The sequence below is a fragment of the Bemisia tabaci genome, chromosome 9 (assembly GCF_918797505.1).
Source record: "Bemisia tabaci chromosome 9, PGI_BMITA_v3".
Lineage (NCBI taxonomy): Eukaryota > Metazoa > Arthropoda > Insecta > Hemiptera > Aleyrodidae > Bemisia > Bemisia tabaci.
Genome location: NC_092801.1, coordinates 21,978,821 through 22,000,939, shown reverse-complemented (window position 1 = coordinate 22,000,939; position 22,119 = coordinate 21,978,821). Strand labels below are relative to the sequence as shown.

The window sequence follows — 22,119 nt, the reverse complement described above, 5'->3', positions numbered from 1 at the left end:
TATTTCTGCCAAAAGAAACTATGTGCATTAAGACATGAGCCCTAAGATCCATAAGAATACATGCATAACAGGGCTTACGTCATAATGCAGATAGTTCCGTTTGACAGAAATGCGTCCAATTTTGAAATGTAGTCACGTTCTTCCGTTCGAAAGACGATCAATGGGACTACATTTTGCAATTTGGAACTATAAATTGTAGCCCGGCTTAAAAACAGTGTATGTGCCATTAATTTCCCTATGCACAAAAGTGTTTTTCCAGAAGAACCAGAATTTATAGTTCCAAATTGCAAAATGCAGTCCAATGATACTTCTGAAAAGTCCACTCAGTCAGCTAGCTGTGTCTTTGATATGTAATGGACCTATTACTTTTTCAAAATCTCTTACGAGCATTCGAATGTTGCGCCAAATTTCCTCTCGATAAATATTTACTTTTGAAGAAAGTCATGCAAATGTTTCCTTGAAGTTTCCAGATGTTTTAGGTTACATCACGAACGACATTATTGTCCGAGAAATTGGAAAGAAAATATTTACATCAATTTCAATAAATTTGTATTTCATCATAGGAAATTCGGCAACGCCTGAAGGTTCATGAGGTGTTTTGAAAGTTCGTAATGTATCGTTAATGAGCGTTCGAATGTAGCCAAATTTTCTCACAGAAAATATTTATTTTTGGTGAAAGTTTGGCATACTTTTCCTTGAAATCCTCAGATATTTTAGATTTAATTACGAACATAATTGTCTGTAAAATTGGAAGAATAATACTTCGTCACCTTCCGGTCAAAGCATCTCAAGCGCCAAGCGACGTTTCAAAATTGCCGCCGCCATTTAATTATTATTTTTTTTTACAGAGAAATTCTAGGTTGAATCTGTTCGAAAATTTCACTGAATTTTATCGGCAGCACAAAGAAAATTCGGTGACATTTTCGGACAGCTTCGTTGAAAAAAAAGCCATTTGTCTGTAAAAAAATAAAATGGCGGCGGAAATTTTTAACGTCGCATGGCACTTGTGATATATGTACTTCGGTTAGATGATGGTGATTTGCAAGTATTTGAAATTTGCACTAACTATATTACTAACTATATTACTTTATGTTTATATTATTCTACCTCTCCTTCTCTATTGCTAATGATTAATACATATATCTTCTCTCAATCTATTAATTTAATATATTTAAGTGCTGTTTTATGTCAGCACTTAAATATTACTAACTATATTACTTTATGTATATATTATTCTACCTCTCCTTCTCTATTGCTAATGATTAATGTATATCTTCTCTTCATCTATTAATTTAATATATTTAAGTAAATTTTATATATTTATGGAAATTTTCCGATAAATGCGAAAAATTCATCAAAGGAAATTTGGCAACGTCTGAAAGTCCATACGGCGTGCCAAGGGAGTTCGTCCACACGGCACACTTAAAAGGCCCACGGTGCGGGACGGCGTGTCGTCACGTTGGACGCTGGCGATTATGTCGCCGTTGCTCGGATGTTGGCCCCTGACCAAGAATACACTCAAGGATGCCTTCTTCTTCGTCGCTTTATTTTTTGATCCCCAACGACTGACACGGTCCCGGGCCCTAAATAAACTCCCTAACTGCTCCATATTTTGTTTATCTTTTACCGTCACGTTACGACTCGGTGCTTCGCCGTCCGCTGAGAGCCCGACTCCGATCGGAAAATCGTACCCGATCTTACGTAAGATCAGTCACCCTTCGAGGGGGGTTGCGGAAGTCTCGTTACGGGTGGTGCAAAGTGATATTTTCCTGTGTTTTTTGGCTTAATTCACCCCAACCTTCACCCTCGCCGAGATCGAAGTGTGCGTGACATTGTGCGTGACACCTGTGCGTCACGTATTTTGTGTTGGCTTAATTCACCCCAACCTTCACCCTCACCGAGATCGAGGTGTGCGTGACATTGTGCATGACACCTGTGCGTCGCGTATTTTGTGGATTTCTTCGATGGTGTGTGTACGGCACCAGCGTGCGGAAAATGGGTTAACGTGAAAAGGGAATGTATCATAGTGAAGTGATGCAAGTGGCGCACAATAAATGATCATATCGGTTGTTGATTTTGCCTGTTGAGATAGGATAGAGCCTCCGTTTGGACCTATCCCTCCGTTTCCGGACCTACCCCAACTGCTGAGCCAAGATTGGAGTTGAAAATGGAGTTCTTCTCGAAGTTGCTGAAGATCAGTCGATCATCGAAGTCACGGTCAAGATCGCCGACTCCAGACCCCCCGGTCACAGGGCCATCCTCTCCAGTCTCCACTCAAAACGAGGTCAGCCTTCGCGCTTTGTCCCGTGTCCTAAACTAGTTTTCTGTTCGTAGGAAAAGAGAATTTTCGGGGGACTCTCCCCTCTTACGCCCTTTGTGAGAAGATTGGGAGTGGGATTACAACCTTTATTCCAACTGGGAAAAAGTACTCTGAAAAAAACACTCCGGGCGTGGAGGCTGTACTTACGGACTGTGCAGACATATCGCCCGCGTTCCGGGCTCAGAGGCAGAAATTTACGGGCGTAGCGTCTGGAACAATTAAAGCTACGGCTCCAGCCCGGAACTTTCGGTCCCTGAGCCGAAACGGACGGTACGTCTGTAGAGTCCGTAACTTTTTTTTCAGTGTAGCATGATTTAAGCAGAAATGTCCTCGAGACGGAAAGAGACTACATCAAGAAAAAAGTCGCTTTTATCAAGCAAAAATCAACCGAATTCAAGCGATTTTATTCATGGTTCAATAGGAAGTCGTACTGATGGCAAATTCAAGAATATAGTTTAAATCAAGTCGCATTTTTCAGTGTGAAGATGCTTCTATTGCGTTTTGGAGAATGATCTATACTCGATATTTCCTTATTTGAAGCTGGGGAAAAGAATCGATTATTAAGGTGTTTGTTGCGAGCACCCTGTTTATCGATCCTTTTCCTCTGGTTTAAATGGCAAATCGATCGATATATCGCAAAGCACACCACGCCACTGTTCTATAGCCGATCGATCAAACGATAATCCCAAGATTTTGGGTAATTTATTTTAAAAAAAGCCCCAAAAGAGGCATTGCTGCTGATATATTAGGTATTTGTGCACAAGATTTGGCTAAGAAGCATACTCTGAAATGACTCTGAATATACATTTCAAGTATATATTGCAAATCGTTTTGTCTTGAGATTCACGATTTTTAAGAATTTTTTAGAAAGTAAAGTATGACTGCAGGAAGTCTGCAACGCCGCGAACCGAAATACGAATTTGTGCAGCAGTGGCGTGACGTGCTGTGCGATATATCGATCGATCTGCCATTTAAACCTATGGAAAAAGATCGATAAACAGGTTGTTCGTAACGAGCGCCTTAATAATTTATTCTTTACGGCACCGATTCTTCTTCATTACAGCAGTATTTTCTGTGCCCTCTCCTCAGTTTAAACATTGGCGGATCCAGCAAGTTGGCAACATTGTTTTCTCCATTTAAACCCATGGAAAAAGATCGATTCTTGGAGGGGTCAGGTGCCCCGACAAGAATCGATTATTTAGCATAGGTTAAAATGGCGGGAATCCGGTGTTGCCAAATTGCTGGATCCACCTCTGAGTTTAAAATTTCCGCATATACGCATGTCGTTATAGATACTCACAATCAGTCGCAATGCCTGTGACGAATGATTCGTTGACACTGCAATCTACATAGTTGGGGACCAATCCCAAAATAGGACAGTATTATGAAATCAAACCGCGTCGCCTTGGTAGCGGATACATTTTCTGATTCATACCCTGTTATTGAGATGCGCTCTATCACCGAAGCTCTTAAGGGATATAGTTATGCACCCCTACATTTGCGAAAGGGCCAGTCGAGGCCTTACATTGAATGCACCTGTTTCATTCTCAAAAATTCCCCTCAATCATGACGGAAACCATGCGTAGTTTGTGAATGCGCCCTTAAGGTGATTTGATGGACGCCATACTTCGTGTCAGAAAGGCATGCGGTATATCGCATCAATTGGTTCCATTTTTTCAGTTACTTGTCATTTTTCTCCAATTTTGAGATCGCAATTCTGTTGTCAGGAGACTAAAGCTTTCACTTACCAATTTTAACAAAGAAATTCAACGTAATAAAGGCGTGGTTTTTCTAGAGAGAAAATATCGCATTCGAGTGCAGTTTCGATATCAGTATCGAATGCGATGTTTTCTCTCTGAAAAAAACCACGCCTTTACTTCGTTGAATTTCTTTGTTAAAATTGGTAAGTGAGTGCTTTAGTATCTAGACAACAGAATTGCGATCTCGAAATTGGAGACAAATGACGAGTAGCTGAAAAAATGGAACCAATTGATGCGATATATCACATGCCGTTCTGACACAAAATATGGCTTCCATCGAATTACATTAAGAATATTGTTTGCGGGAAATTTTTCTTCGAAACATCGTTTCGTTATTCAATTAAAATTATTTGCTCATTAATCGCCGCGCCGACGGGCGATTTCGACGATTTCACTGTCCGGGGGTCGGGCCGCGTCTATATACGATGTGCGTCAGTGTCGAAAGAAAAATTTATGGAGTATATAATATTACTGAGACCAAATTTCGCGGAATATAATAAGTGAAGTAGAGAAACTTGGCCTTGAGATAAAAACAGAAGGGGTGAATGTTAATAGACGTAGTGCTGAGAAACATTTGACATCAACAAAAAGTTTGCTCTCCTTAGAATTTAGTTATCTCATCTGGTCCCATCGTCAATTTCCCCCAAGCTGATGCCAAAGACGACGATTTAGGAGGAGAACAGAGCTACAAGAAAATCATGCTTGAATTACTTTTCAACTGGCTGAATATTAACAGATGTATAGCTCACGCGCAGTTTTGGCAGCGGTCGCGGGTCGTGGGTCATAACTCGGCATAGGTTAACCTCGCCGATCAAGCGTCTCGTCACCATTTGAAACGTTTCAATAGGCGCCATATTGAAATCATTCAATCTGAATTCACAGAGCAGTTTCGATAACTTCGAGATTCGATCGATTTACACAGATTTAGAGAACCCTTGTAAAATTTTTTGAATTTTAAGAATTGAATTGATGACACATGAAACATGTGTTTAAATGGGAAATGCCGCCAGATGACGTCACTAGGCGGTGCATTTTCTCACTTTTAAAACTGTTTTTATACTATTTTCCATATCAGAAAAAAATTATAAAAAATACAGTGAAATCAGCTTTTTAAGCCCTTTCAGATGAAGCAATAAAAAATTGCATGCAAATTCTCCACTAAATTGATGAATCACCGCAAATCGCAATAATAGAGAATTTGCAGATGGCTAAAATTTGATGAATTTCGTGTTTAAGTGGAAACTACTGAGTAAACTGAACACGTGGATACCCTTGGTTTATGAATTGAACAATTATTGGAAAAGATATGACAAAATTATCCAATCTTCTAAAATACATGTGTTTAAATGGGAAATGCCGCTAGATGACGTCACTAGGCGGTGCATTTTCTCACTTTTAAAACTGTTTTTATACTATTTCCCATATCAGAAAAAAATTATAAAAAATACTGTGAAATCAGCTCTTTAAGGGTGGTTTCACGATAACTGGAATAGTTTTGTCGCCGTAACAGACAACACATTTTTCGGTCATATTTTTAGTAGAAATGATGATTACTTACTCGAATTTTTTCGCATTAATCTTCAAAAGGTTACGTATTATAACGCTTTCTAGTGATTTATTGCTCCACTTCTCAATCAACATTATGTCAATTCTGAAAATGTGCTGTCTGTTACGCGGTAAAAAGTCAGCGTAACAGACAGCACATTTTCGGCCATTTATATATTAAAATTGAAAAGTAGAGCGATAAATCTTTGAAAAGCGTTATAACACATAACCCTGTGTAGATAAATGTATAACAATTCGAGGGATTATCATTACTACTAAAAATATGACGGAAAAATGTGTTGTCTGTTACGGCAACAATTATACTACCTATTCCAGTTATCGTGAAACCACCACGTGCTTTCAGATGTAGCAATAAAAAAATTGCATGCAAATTCTCCATTGGATTGATGAATCACCGCAAATCGCAAGACGCCAAAAATCACACGGCATGTGAGGCCTGCAAATCCCCAGTAGAATTTATGAAACCGTTAATAAGCTATGAGCGTAAAAAATGCCGAAGAGATTCACTGCACTTTCTTAACACTATTATCTTTTTTCTTTTTAAAAAAACGAGGTAAATCAACTTTGAGGACTTTGAAATGGCTCTCTTTTAATTCTTTGCTACTCTTTCACCAGATGTGAAAGATACCCAAGCAGAGTATTCCTTCACGTATACAGTAAATTTCAACAGTTTTCCACGAGTTTTTGGAAAATGCTCTCGACAGGGCCGGATTTACCTACTTGCCGCCCGTGGGCCACCTGTATTTTGCCGCCCCCTTCTTATTCGTTTTGAAACATCAATAAAAACCATCAAGTGAACGTGCCAGCGAGGGTGGGGTGCATAAGACGCGTTTACTCGTGTTGGACACATTTTTTTGCGAAACCCTGTCAACATTACCAGAAAAAGTTCACGGAACTTTGCGCGAAAGTTAAGTTCCGTGAACCTATCTCTGTGTGAACAAGGCCTTCCATTTATAATAAATGAACGAGAAAATTATGAAAGAACAACCTGACCGCACTGTGTTGGACGCAATGCGTGAAGCATTCCCACATTCAAATATAGGCGGTATACACGCCGACCGCTTCTGAACGCACTGTGTTTGACGCAATGCGTGAAGTATTCATGCAGTCTTGTGGGCACTATGCGCTTCACGCCGACCGCTGCTGACCGCACTGTGTTTGACGTAATGCGTGAAGTATTCATGCAGTCTGGTAGGCACTATGCGTTTTATGCCGACCGCCGCGCCGCTCCGTTCCAGGTTAAATTGCGTGTTTGGTTTCTCTCTTAACTCGACTAATTAAAGGTGTTGTCTCTTGTATCACCGAAAGACGACAAAATTAAGAAATTACTATACTTTTACCCTCAGAAAATGAGAGATTTTATCACCTTTTCTCGTTTGTAATTTATTCTCTGAATCCGATTTTTTTCTCTCTTTTTTTGATACCTACATTAAAAAATTGCGAAATTTGCCGCCCCCTAAATTTGCCGCCATGGGCCGCGGCCCATGTGGTCATTCCCTTAATCCGGCTCTGGCTCTCGAACAGCTGAAAAACTGACATATTTGTGATGCAGAGAGAAACAGAAGAAAAGTGTAAACTTTACATCGAGTCTTTTAGTTCAAGATAAGTTTTAATTAATGTTAAAAAAACTGACAACTAATAGGAGGTCGATTTTTTCCTTGCTTTTTTTAAAATATTTGGCTCAATTCATGCAGGACACGTCCAGCGTGTCTAGTCGCAGAGAACCCCCATGGGAAAAGAAGAAAAAGGGAAATTAAAAACCTTTTTTAATCCTATTTTTTCTTTCTCTCTACAGGCCGTGAAAGAATCTACATCAATCAAAGAGCGCATCAAAGAAGATAATAAAAGGTAGGAAAATCTGGACGCACGCACATTGCCCGATAACAATGTAGTATTCTGCCCATAAAGCACACTTTCCCATTGACATTATTTTCAAAGATGGACACATCGTCATCAAAAGCACCGCCTGTGAGCAGGATGGAAAAATTACATGTTTCCACTTTTTTTACACGTTGAAGATGTATTGTTATAATTTAAGGTTGATGGAGGATAATCGGCCATTATTATTCAACGAAATTTTGTAAGTTGCTTTTTAAAAAATCTCCTTTGAGACTTCCACAATGAAATACGAAGACCCATGACAGACTCTTAGTGAGGTATAGCGGTCAACGAAAAATATCAGAATAAGCTATAGTGAAAGTGTAAACCGAAACTTCTCTTTAGTTATGTTTTTTCCTCCTTTTCATCTTTGTATTATTTATGTTTCAGTAAAGAAGATAAGAATCATCAGAACCATGAAAATAGTCTGAGACCGAGTAGAGAAACTAGAAAAATTCAAGGTAAGTGAGCACATCATCCGACTACAAAATCAATATTCTTTTCAAAAGTACATTCACCACATCAGTATGCGGCCAAGTACTATGCGAACAGCTGTGAAGTTCAAAGCATGTCCGTACCAACCAATGAAGTTTTTTTTAATATCTCTTTAAGTCCCAGCAAATACTGAGAGTGAGATTGAATTTTCCACAAAAACGGAGCATTTACTCTTAAGTAGAAGAGAAAAGTTCTGTCTGCTAGACCAAAACTCTCCACCTAGACCGACCCTGGTAAAAATTGGCAGTAGAATCTGTGTTCCAAAATACCATAGTCCTACGGCCGGCTGTAAGATTTCCAATAGCTTCTACAGCCGGCTACACAATTTCTTAGCCTTTAATAGCCGATGGCGATTAAGCAACTCACAGCCAGGCGATAAAGTGTATGCTAAACGTCACTAATTACCGATGCTAGGACTTGGTTAGTTTTTGGACCACTGCTCTCTTTTTGGGCCGTAGTATCTTGATTTATTTTGCAAGGAAAGCTCCGTACTTTTGATGGATGCTTGCCACTCCTAATATATTAGAGCGCCCTCAGTTTCGTATGATACTGTGCAATACCTCTGGTGTGAAATAGTTGCTTCAAGCGCCGTGGAACGCTGCGGTGCGGCAGGCGGGCGGGCAGCAAGCGCGAAACGCGCATTGGCGCCTACAAACCTAACAGGGATACTTCACGCGTTGCGCAATGCGTGAAGTATCCCTGTTAGGTTTGTAGGCGCCAGTTCGTCGCCGCTCCGCTTTGTGTTAGGCTCTAATATTTAATCTCGCGGAGTCAGCGTTTTTCAACTCATGATTTTGAAATGTTTGCACATCCTGAATGGATTATACTCGTCTTAATTGATGGAAAAAAATATGTATGAAAGGAAAATACAACGTGTGTTTTGTAAATATTAGGTGGTTCCGAGGAATTATTTCCAAAGCACACGAATTTCTACACAATTTCTTACAGCCTTTTATAATCGATGGCGAAAAAGCAACAGCCAGGCGATAAAGTGTAAAGCCCGGCTATAGGAACTATAGCCCGGCAGCATAATTTTTTATCGCTTCGTATAGCCCGGCCGTATGATTTTCTCCGCATTCTACAGCCCGATGATTCTATGATTTTCTGTAGCCTTCTTTAGCCGGCTGTAAGAATTCCTATGGTATTTTGAAACGCAGCTCTTATCGCCAATTTTTACCAGGGGAGTCCTATTTTGCAGAACTATTGCATCAAAATTAAGGTCAAAGATGCTGTACCTATTTAATAAATAAGACATAAAAAGCCAATCTAAAGATTTTTTTGGATAATTTTGTATGGCTGTAAAATTTCTACGTTAAGTCTACCAAAAATATCAATAATTTTCCCCTTCGATTCTGTTCACAGCTGCCCCGTCAAGCATTGGTGTCCAAGAAAAACACACGTCTACTGTCCATGTCCAAGAAAACCACATGTCTAGCGTTCATATTCAGGAGAGGCACCCTCATTCTCCCGGAAATTCCCCTCAATCCGGCTTAGATGTGAAACACGATCATTTTAGCAACGAGATCTTCATTCAACCAAGGAATCCAAGTCCGCAAATTTACGATAGCAGCAGAGTTAGGCCACAATTATCTTCTTCGCATCCAGAATTGAGAGTTAAACAATCGCGAGAAATGACTCCCAATTCACCACCCTCAAAGGACACTATGAAGATTCGAAGTAACTCATTAGAAGCGGAAGAGGCGGTCAACGCAACTAAAAATAATATTGAAGTGTTAGCTTACCTAAAAAAATCAGAGCTCAACGATAGGCATAAGGAGAATATTGAACGCGTCAAACTTTTCCTCGCGAGCAATTCAACGAACAATCAATCACTCAGTATTAAAGATACTGAATTTTTAACCGGAGATGGGCAAAACCTAATTGCGCCCTCCTCTCATGTTGCAGCTGGGAAAAATGTAACATCTAGTAACGTTTGTGCGTCCAGTTTTAGGTCAACAAGCGGCTCAAATATTTCACAAAATCGAAATGATCTTGCTAATTCAAATTCAATAAGTAATGCACATCTCGTATATCCCTTTTCGCGTGATAAAAGTAGTTTCGAAATTGGGAAGTCTTACTCGTCTCCCGCAATACCAACCACTCTCAGAAAATTAGAATCTTTTCCTTTCGCGAAAGCTGGAAATTCAGCCACGGATCTTCCCGAGGTGTTTAACCTATCTAACTGTGATTTTAGTAGCTTTGATGAAACTGCCGAACAGCGATCCTGTAGGTCGTTACCTCCGAAAAACTGTGTTCGTAGTTTGTCTTCAAGAACAAAGAAACTCACGCGGCAATCAGCGACAAATTCTTTTGGGGACTCTGATAGTGATGAAGAAATTGAAATTTTAGGAAAGTGCTGCCCTGCTGAATCTAAAAAATCAACTCTGAACCTAGGGCGAGATCCAAAAATAAAAGAGCAAGGTCAAAGTGACAATATGTTTGGAGCTGAAAATTTCGACTTAAAGACGCAGCCCAAATCAAATATATCAACTAACGCTGAAATTATTCTAGACTCCTCCAACATGCATCCAAGTATTACTACTGCATCCTCTTTTACAAGTGGAAGTACGCAAATAATCGATTCTCGGAAACTTATTTTCGATTGTAACTTTGAGGATACGCTAGGAATCAAAGCAGTCACACCAAAAAGTAATGATTCCGGTTTCTGCGAAAGCACTGATAGCTCAAAGAATATAATTAATGATGTATATGAGTCTAGTCAGAGCTATGCCGTGCATACAAGTGACACGGGACAATCAGGCTCTTTGATATTTGGTACCTCACCTTCCAATGAGCCTATTGAACAAAAGGTCTCGATAAAAAAGGCCGATTTAGCAAACGACATTTGTGGTGCAGCAAGTACGTCAAGAAATACTGCAGACATAGATAGTCATAGCGAAACCTCGTACACAGCTGGGACTTATGTAGAGAGTCAACTTATAGAGAAAGCTGGCCCTCACAAATCGATCTTGTCTGATGCGGAGGAGAATGCAATAGACAAAGGTGAAAATTCCAGCTTCATGAATATATACATGAAAGGAGAAATTGGTGACTCAGTCAAAATAGAAAAGATCGGTGATATGTTCATTTCAGATTCGAGCCGAAAAAGTTCGTCTCAAAGTTTAGCGGACGAACTGGAGGGTTATGCGAGGGAAAGTGACATCGATTTTGAGAGCGACAGCCTGGAGGGAAGTGAAGAGATGTCGGGAAGTGGTTCCGAGGATGGGTTCGATTTCGAGATTGAGTTCGTGGACGACATAGAAGAGAGGCTGAAAGATAACCGAAGCACGGTGACGCCCGGCGATAAGATCCAAGAAAGCTTAGGGAAGCTTTTTAATACCCTTCAATACTTGGACGATGACAACGAGGAAGACTTCGTTCGTCATCACGAGACCGAAATCGACATCCACGCTCCTGCCGAGTATCTGACAGTCCAAAAACCGCGAACGCGAAAACGGAGCTTGCGAATCCGATTGAGTCCAGTTATTGAGTTGCTGGACGAGTCTGTTAGTCCCACTATCCTTTTCGACTTTGGCAACAAGACGTTCGATGACCAAACTCACCGCAATAAAAGCGCCATCGTACCGTATGGAGATGCATCAGTTAGCAGGCAGAATGAGGACTCTTTCTCAGAGCATTCGGACAGTATGAGTGGGAGTAGTATCGATAATCAATGGCAGAATACTACTTCTTCGGAGGCCCCTTCAACTTTATGCTCCTCAGGGCAATTTCAAATAAAAATCGACCCTCCTAGTAATAGTTTAGATGATGAAATTTGTTTCGGTATTCAAGGAACATCCGGCATTTCTTCTAATAATTTTGGTGAACAAATTGATACGCCAGAAAAGGATCTGACGAAAGAAATGAGTAAGGTATGTGTGGAATCGTCTTCAAGAGAAGAAACGGACAAAAAGCACGAAAGTATTAAGACGGAAAAGTTAATAGAAGAAGAGTCGAGAAAGCTAGTGGTGATGGAACAAACTAATTCTGTTCAGAGTACAATAATGGATAGAGCCAATTCCGAGCTATTTCCATCATCATTATCGTCATCTAAGGCAACAGCTGCAGAAGACTCAGAAAGGGTTTTAACAAACACTAGACCAGAAGACTTTACTGATGACTTTGCCCATACTGTAGAGGGAGAGGAATGTAAAGCTGAGAGAGCAGAAGTCATTGGCCTCGCTCAAAATCAAAACGGATGTTCCAGTAAAGTCGAGCCTGAAAGACCAGAGAGTTTGAAGGAACTATGCGAGGCGACCATATATGCTGATTTTGAAAATCGAAATGTAGAATCTTCCAATCAAGAAAACAACGTCACCTCGAACGAAAATAGCAGTGCAAATTTTTGTGATATGATGTGTTACAAAGAAAAAGACAAGAACGCAGAAATACGAGGACGACTCGAAATGAGAGGGAATGCTGTGAACGCAGGCAGACAAGATGGGTCCAAACAAAAGTCCACAGAACTATCAAGAGATCTAAGTAACATGAGCTCAAAGGAAAGCTGTGATAAAAGCGATAGTGATGAAATACTGTATCATTCCAGACATAATGACGAAATAGAACTGAGCAAAGTCATCGGTGAACGGGGTTCGGCAAAGTTCACGAATGAAACAAGCCCTGTCCCCGGCGAAGAGCCATCGGGTTCTCATTCCGACAGGGTCTATGATTGCCCTAGCAGAAACGATGTACCTCAGGTAGTTGCCTCCTGCAGTACTAGCATCAATTATAAGGGGGATGAAATTTTTCCTGAAGTTCCCTCTTCCCATAATTATAATAACGAAACATGTGTAGTCGAACATCAACAAGACTCTATGATATCGGATATTTCGTGGAATTTCAACACACGGAAAAAACAGAGAAAAATCGAGGATAAGTTTACTGTGACTCTTGTCCCTGAGAGTGAGAGCTTTGATATCGAAGATGTGCAACTCGACATTCCATTACTGACGGCTACCGAGTGGGAACAAACCCGTGGTGGCCAGTTGGATACCTCTGATACTGTGCTAAATGAGCCAGGCCGTACATCCGCGGACTCACGGATACCTGATCTTATCCATCGAGATTTGAACCCTTCGCCATCGTGTTCGAAAGAGAGTGGAAATAACAGGATAGCGTTTGCCGACAACAAGATGAAAATAAACTCCTCAATAAATTCTTCACACGAAGGTGGAAAGAAAAGTGAACAAGAAGTAATGCTGAGAGAGGACATCATGAACCAGCAACCAACTGAGGAGATTCTGAAGGTGGGTGCAACCTTTACTCTGTGGTTAGAGGTGTCGTTAGCTAAAATGGCACTTTTTAGACGCTTCTGGTTCACCAGCTGCGCCATTGCATTGCTCGCTCGCAAGCAGAATGTAAGACAAGACGTTCCAGCGCAGTTGCGATGGAGGGCGCTTTTCTCAGTGGCAGAAGAAAGCAATACAGTTGCCCAAACTTTTTCAGTCATATAAAACATTAATGAAAACCATTAAATAAAAATTCTTCCAAGCAAGGGATCGAGCCTCAACCTCCGGCGCACAGAGGAACGAGTCTTTGGAAGAAGTCGGATATGAAATTTTTTATAAAAATCGTAAAATTTTACGTATATCCAGTCACAATTTTAATTTGAAGTGGTGATTTTTACGGAAAATGTAACGAGAAAACCGATGAAACTACTTTTAAAACGTCAACATTTCATATTTATGAAGATATACGTTTTTAAAGGTTTTAAACTATGTCCGACCTCTGCCATTGACTCGATCCACTGTGTGGCGTAGCGTGAATTATCGATTATCGATATTTCCCCATTTGAAGCTGTAGTAAAGAATCGATTATCAAGGTGTTCGTTGTGAACACCTAGAAAATCGATCCTCTTCCATAGATTTAAATGGCAGATCAATCGATGTATCGCAGAGCACACCACGCCACTGCGAGCGACCGGGATGCGATTGTCCAATAGCAGTCGAGAGTTGACCGCAGCCCGATCGTTGGCGTAGTTTAATCCTCGATCCCTATTCTGCCGTGCTGAGGAAAAACGCCGCATGAACATAAGAGAGTTGCCTAATTGCCCCGGATAAAACATGCGTTTTTAAATAAAATTATGCATATGTTTCCTTGAAAGTTACAGACGTCGTAGATAAAATTGCGAACAAAACTGTCTGAAAAAATTGAAGAAAAATATTGACGATTATCCTAGTTATTCAAATTTTTACTAAAGGAAATATGGCAGCGTCTGAAGGTTCATACGGCGTTTTTGCTCTGTGCGGGAGTATTGGACGACTGCAACGCAGTCGCTCGCAAACGGAATGTAAACAAATGCCAATTTAGCTGACGACGAGTGTATAGTTGGTCTGGTGGCACAATAACTCACTTTCATGTAAAACAATTTTACAAGAGCATTATCGTCCCTTTTCAGCTTTTGCGCGCCAAAGAGGATGAAGTACGAGCTCTGGGAGAGCGAATGAAACAAAAAGAGGAGGAGCTTCAAAGGCTAATGGACAGCAAACGGCACTTGGAGAACCTTCTCGGGCATAGTGGTGATAAGCTGAGCTTGGTCGGTACGTCAACACCAGGTGCTCAATCGGGGCTACCTTCCACTGATTCGGATAAATTGAAGTAAGAAATCTTAGAATAGCTCTTCATTTATCTCTTAATGAAATTGACCACTGAATAAACTTAAAATCAAACATTACGTGTAAATAAATTGGTACTCACACATTCAATGTCAGTTACTGACCGGTACCTCAGAAGTATCAAAAGTACGACTAGGAAGCGTTTCTTGTAGGGGAATTTGTTGAATATATTCAGCAGTACGTATAACGAATAAAATGTAAAAGACATGAAAATAACGATTAAGATTGAGATTGCCCGCGTAAAAGTGATGCTTTAATCAACTTGTATGATTGTTGCGGGACAGAATAATATGACAAAAAAATTGCCATTTCTTGCACTAGTGAGTCCTGGAGATTTACTGGACTGATTTTTGCGAAAATGTTCTTCCAAAGTAATACATTTAAACAAACAAAGAGTTATTCGGAAAATTGACAATGTTGTGATTAAAATCAGTAATGGTTTACTTCATCGTCAAATAGGCAACGCTGAAATTAAGTTAGAGTGTTAGAGAAACAAGCGAAGATCCCTCCGTTAGTGTCGAGTGCGGCAAGTACGAAACAAATATCATTATTTCAACACCTTGATGCAACTATTCGGGCCCCCCTGACGTCCGTATTGCATATGCACGAAAATGAAGGCGTTTTGACTATCTTGGCACTCGCCGCTTCACCCGCGGTGACCGTCGACGGTGGGCTTTACTGCAAGGATTCAAAATGACCGAACGCTTTGAAGTCTTCGTTTATACCACATAGGTATCTTACAGATACGAATATAGATGCGTAGGCGTAGGATGTTAGTATCTTTTGTTCTTCAGTTTTGATGTCGCGAAGTGCTTGACATGATTTGTAGATCAACTTATCATGCCTAAGAAATGTCTTTGTACTATAAATGAAGACTTCAAGTTTTTTTATCCTTGCAGTAAAGCACGCTGCAGGCGTCGCACCGCGCGCGGGTGAGGCGGTCGGTGAGTGTCTTGAGAAACAAAACGCCTTCAATTTTGTGCGTGTGCAACACGCACATCCATGAAGCCCTAATAGTTGAATTAAGACTTTGGGATGAAATGCTTTGTTCGTAATATTTAAAAAAATCATATTATTAGCACTGTGAAGCGGACATTCTGCGGTCAAAAACCGCCTTCCGCAGTGGGAGATAAGGCATTCCGTCTGCCACTGACAATTGGACTGCGTTAAACAGAAGGGAACCAAGCCACATCAGCTATAGCCAAATTTAACAGGGAAATTACATTTTTTACGAGAGAACGTCTGTGCAGATTCCTTTGAAAATTTTATGGAATTTTCCTTGTATTATGGAGAAAATTCATGAAATTTGCACAAAAATCCGCTAAACCGTTTTCATGTAAAAAATTAAATTGCCCGATTAAATTTGGTAATAGATGATGTGGCTTGGTTCCTTTCTGTTTAACGCGGTCCAATTTTTAGCCTCGAATAGTTTGTCTAATTTGACTTTGGCGAAGAAAATGCGAGCTGTAAAGGCTACAGGGCGCATAGCGATAGTAAGGACGCAGCAAGGGCCGGAATAATCCTAGTTAGGTGTCACAATTTTCAGCGTTTTTGTGGAAAAATGTCTCTAAAATCATTTCTTTACGAAGTAATATTTATTTGAACCACTCACCACCATGGCTCATTTCCCGCGAGCAGTCTCTATTAAGAAATGTCACTCCACAAGCAATTTCATTCATGACTCTCTCCTAAGAAAAAAGTTCACAAAACTTGTCCCATACTATCTTCATGAATGCGTTTGTACGATACAGGGCGGTGGTGCGGGAGTACGAAGAAATTATAGCTGGCCTCATGGAGATTGTCGAAAGAGATCGCAATGAGTTCGATAAAGAAAGACAAAACTTGCAAAAAGAAATTACAGAGCTCATCAGCCACCTGAATAGTTTGGAACTAGCCTTCAATGATATTCATCTGTAAGTACGTTATGTAATTGAAAGAAATGTTCATCTCTCTTATATCTTAGGGTGAGCGTTGCATATTGACGGCTCAAAACCAAGAATGCATGCGTACATCTTTACTGCAACGTTTCAAAACCTCCGATTAAATAGAATCCTCTCTATTCTAATAAAATCATTTTTAAGACGCTCGATGGACGGGGTGAGGAAGGGAAGTGAGACGACTGATAGGCAGGAGTGTGGAAGGGGAGTTCAAAGTTCTGAGTTTTAATAGAGTAGGTCTATATTTTCAGAGGCCTTTGTTCAGTCATGGACAGCTATATGTGGCCCTGTCAAGGTCGACTTCCAAAAAAGGAATCAAAATTCAGAGCAAGAAGAAAGTCATTAAGAATATTGTTTGGCGGGAAATTTTTCTTTGAAACATCGTTTTGTTGTTCAATTAAAATGATTTTCTCATTAACTGCTAACGGGCAATTTCGACACTTTCACTGGCTGCGAAGCGCCCCGGGGGTTGGACTGCGTAGCGGCTAGGAGGCATAGCCCTCTAGTTTTGCATAAAAGCCATCCAAAAAAAATTTCTGCCTCCTTTCGGATAATATACGTCTGTAATATTCCGAAGTGGGCATGATTCATACCATGGCTAATCTAGGAATTTTAAGTCTTAAAAAGTCTTGTGAACGACCCTGAAAAGACTGATCAGCTGACATTTTAAAAGATATTTTTAGCCATTTTGCGAGCATTAATATTTTATTCTCTTCTCATTTGTAGGAAATACGAAAAAAGTAAGATAGTAATCGCAGGATTCAAAAGCAACGAGGATTTGCTGAAACAATGTATTGCTGACATGGAGATGGTAATCATGAACCACGAGAAGAGGTATAACCGTCTCAAAGAGCACGCCACATCTGAACTTCAGAGGTAAACCCCAAACGTCTTTTAATCTATAGGTTAGATAGATATATAGCTAGATAGATAGATAGATAGATAGATAGATAGATAGATAGATAGATAGATGGATAGATGGATAGATAGATAGATAGATAGATAGATAGATAGATAGATAGATAGATAGATAGATAGATAGATAGATAGATGGATAGATAGATAGATAGATAGATAGATAGATAGATAGATAGATAGATAGATAGATAGATAGATAGATAGATAGATAGATAGATAGATAGATAGATAGATAGATAGATAGATAGATAGATAGATAGATAGATAGATAGATAGATAGATAGATAGATAGATAGATAGATAGATAGATAGATAGATAGATAGATAGGCGATCATTCGCGCCCCGCCACTGCTTCTGGTTACAGTGTTGTCTCACGCTTAAAACCTAATTTTGCTTTTATTTCAGGGCAAATGAAGAAGTTGGCGCTATGCGGAGGGACCATGAGGCCAAACAAGCCTCTTACAACGATTTACTCAAAAAATGCGAGGTGCAACTCAAATCGCTCCAAGAGATAGTCAACCAGAAGATGGAAGAGAACACATCACTTATGAGAATATGTGACGATTTGATCCAGAAAGTCTCCGACATGAACCACTAATGTCAGGCTCAAGTGCTAGAAGCGCATTAATAGTGCCTTTATGATTAATTTTTATTATGCTCAATGATCATATCGACTGTCATACATTATTTTTTAAACGAAAAATACTCAACGGCAATTCCTTAAAACTGCCGTGATTTTTCTTCTCTATGCGAAGAAAAGTCTGCATAAACTTCAAGGAATGATGTCAATTTGTTCTACTTTGAAAAAATAACATAGCGGCGGAAATTTTCAGACACCGCAAACGAGTTATGTAATTGCGGACTTACGCCGTCGATATTTTATATTCTGTTCATATTAAGAGTCGAAAGCGCGGAAATTAATGCAGTAAAAAAAAAATTTCGGGAATATGCTCATATTGAATTTTGAGAACGGGCGGAGGGTATCAGAGATAAAGACAATGAGTTAAATTTTTTATGAAATTAATCTATTACGAAATTATTCTTATATAAAAATCTCTCTTGGCTTGATTTTTTAATAAATGAAACGTACCAGCTCTCATTTTTCGCCGTAATATTGGACGTATTTCTGTCAAAAAGAACTAGGTATTTATGCATTAAGACATGAGCCCTGAGACAGTGAGACCCATAAGAATATATGCATAACAGGGCTCATGCCGTAATGCACACAGTTCCGTTTGACAGAAATACGTCCTATTGGGGGTTGAAGTTTTCATTTGTGCAATGAAATTGCTCCCAATGTAATTTTTCTACAATAGACGTTTTTCCCAAAATTAAAAAAAATGTCACTTCATTCTTTCATCTGTAACTCTCCCTAAAAATTGCAATGTTCCGCCAGGGCCGGATTTACCTGCTTGCCGCCGCCTGCATTTTGCCGCCCCCTTCTCATTGGGAGGATAGGGGATGGGGAGGATGGGGGATGGGGAGGATGGGGGATGGGGAGGATGGGGGATGGGGAGGATGGGGGATGGGGAGGATGGGGGATGGGGAGGATGAGGAGGATGGGAGATGGTGAGGATGGAGGATGGGGAGGATGGGGGATGGGGCGTATGGGGGATGGGGCGTATGGCACACCATGAATAGTTCCTCGCACTTTTAATCGCAAAATTGTGACTCATCCACGATTTATTCCCAATTGCAATCTCATCACATTAAAAATCTCAAAAATCCTGTCAATGCTCAGTCCTTCCTTGAACTTCGCGAACGAACTCAGCTCCATTTTTTCGATGATAAGTTTCCTCCGAACACACCTGGCAAGATCATCCTTGACAGCCTAAATAGCTGTTTTTTTAACGGATCGAATATAACTTTCTTCGAAGATAAATTTTGATCAGCCCTAAATATACGATAAAAACCGTCTCGGTTCTGTAACGAAAGCGGAGGACGGCTGTTTTTACGTTGTTTCCTTTCCTTGTTCTTGCGGCTGAAAATGAAGTTGAAACGCTTTGAAACATTCCACGGTTGGTTATATTGTTGTTTTTTGTCGCAGTCATTTTCGCAGTTATTTTTGCTCGAAAAATTAAATCATTTTCGCTGGAATTGAGATGGCGAAAAGCATTACCTTTCGAACAACCATCGTATACAGAATATTACTGTTTGAAAATCTATTGGGAAAGTTTCTGCGCGTTCCTTCCTCTCTTCAACACATTTTACTTATAAAAATTTAATCATGTTTTTTCATCATTTTTTAACGAAAAAGGTAGGTGGCATGCTGTAAAGTACTGTTTACAATCATGGTTTATCTACCCCCCTCCCCCTTTTCACCTATATTTGACTCTTTTTTCAGGTCAAATTTGTCTCCAAGATATTTTAAAACATTTTTGTGTTGCCTTGTTTTTTCCGAAATATCACAATTTTTCGAAATTGCTAAGCTGATCTTAATTAAACTTTAACCGTCCTACGTGTCTTATGTATTGCAAACATGCCTCTGAAAAGTCCTAATGATAACGAGATTCAAACACAATGAAAATGTTTTTAAATTATTAGGGACGCAGATTGTGCAACAAGGATGTAAGCAGCAGTGTGTATTTTAGTTTATTTGGTGACTGCTACGTATCCCTCATTAGGAGAGCGATAATTTGCTTACATTTTTGAAAAATAATGAACCACTGAGCAGAGTAAGAATTTAACTGCAGAGGAGTGTTTCATTAAGTATTGAAATTTTATGCAGAGCAAGTTGGATCCATCGAAAACTTCCAATCCAAAATTCACTCGCCGACTGAAAATTATGTGTCTCATACGTTAGAATCAGTGAATGCAAACTTTTCGCTCGCAAAAAAACAGAATCAAGTGGTCCATTTCACAGTTTAGCTCTCGTGAAGGCATGTCCAACTTAAGGTGATTTGATGGACGCCATATTTTGTATCAGAACGGCATGCGATATATCGCATTAATTAGTTCCATTTTTTCAGCCACTCGTCATTTTTCTCCAATTTTGAGATCGCAATTCTGTTGTCAGGAGACTAAAGCACTCACTTACCAATTTTGACAAAAAAATTCAACGTAATAAAGACGTGGTTTTTTCAGAGAGAAAACATCGCATTCGAGTGCTGTTTGGATATCAGTATCGAATGCGATACCTATTTTCTCTCTAAAAAAAAACCACGCCTTTATTAAGTTGAATTTCTTTGTTAAAGTTGGAAAGTGAGTGCTTTAGTCTCCTGACAACAGAATTGCGATCTCAAAATTGGAGGAAAACGACGAGTAGCTGAAAAAATGGAACCAATCGATGCTATATATCGCATGCCGTTCCGACACAAAATATGGCGTCTATCGAATCACCTTAATGCTCCTCTACCTCCATCTCCCCGGAAAACCCTACGATTAGAAGAAAAAGAGCCGAAATTAAAGGTCATGACCGATGATGTGCCCGCTTCGAAGCCCAACCTCCTTCCGGACCGCTAATTCCTCTAAAATTAGAAAAGAATGGATTCGTACTTCTAGTTCGACAAACCCTCTCATTCAGTGCAATTTTTCCGGACTACGTATCCGTCGCCCCGGTTGTTTTTCTCGCAACAGATTTCTGACTCAAGTCGGCGTATGTGGCCAATATTTTCCTTACATTGACAAAATTTCCAGGTAGAATATTTTTTAAACAAAGTAAGTGCATGAATGAGTTTGCAACCGCTTAAAGTCTGATGGATTCTATTGAATCTTATAGAAATATTTTGAAAAAAAAAAAATGTATTACAGTCGATATTCCAAGAACAATATTCATTGAATATTTTTTTTCTCTTGAATCTGCCCGCCCCACCAACGAAATTGTATCAGGGGGCTTTATTTCAATAATTTTTATTGATTATGAATATTTAATAATACAAGTTTTGGGGGGGGGGGGCGTACTGAATAAATTGAAAGGCAAAACTTTTCATTGAAACAATAAATTGGAAAACAAACTGAAGTTCTAAAAATACGGATGAAATAGTCGAAAAATATTGATTGAATATATTATAAAGGGATCGAGAATATTACTACAAGGTGTACCAATATCGCCAGAATACTGAGTCAATATGCATTCAAGGAGTCGAATTTTTATGTAATATTTCACAAAAATATTTTGTCTTGACCGGGTCGTTAGTAGTTAGTACTCACGTTGCAGTTCTTTCTGCACCTCCCTTTTGGTCTCTAGTCACTCCAATCAATCTCAGTTATAAATGCCAGGTAAAAAACAGTGGTGTCATTTGTGAAAGGGGGATGGTAAAGAAACCAAAATAGAATTCGCATATTTGTTGAAAATATAATTGTATCATGCACTGACGAGGGAACTTAGTATAGGGTTGTTGACAGTGTCATACCAGGTGAATATTAATTTTTTTATTCATATTATTCGCAATCAAGATATAAAATAATTATTTCAAAATCAAATTAGTAGAAACCAGGGAACCAAATATTGGTAATACAAATACAAATAAGTAAAATAGGAATATCATAGTCCAAATATAAATTCGTCATTGAAAAGGGAACACTTATTGTATCGAATGGATCTAAAAAATGGCATAATCTCTTCGGTGCGATCGATGGGAAGAAACTGTTGGACTAGATGGATAAATCGATAAAATGCATGATATTGCAT

The 22,119-nt window shown here is 39.6% G+C and overlaps 1 protein-coding gene across 1 annotated transcript; it reads left to right on the top strand.

Annotated features, from left to right (window-relative positions):
- Positions 1-1,416: 1,416 nt before the first annotated feature.
- LOC109034704 (uncharacterized) lies at positions 1,417-18,931 on the top strand. Its single transcript, XM_019047982.2, has 8 exons — positions 1,417-2,284; positions 7,442-7,494; positions 7,915-7,985; positions 9,382-13,265; positions 14,417-14,616; positions 16,385-16,546; positions 17,297-17,446; positions 17,895-18,931. The coding sequence occupies exons 1-8, from the start codon at positions 2,168-2,170 to the stop codon at positions 18,085-18,087; spliced, it is 4,830 nt and encodes a 1,609-aa protein (XP_018903527.2). The 5' UTR covers positions 1,417-2,167; the 3' UTR covers positions 18,088-18,931.
- Positions 18,932-22,119: the final 3,188 nt, after the last annotated feature.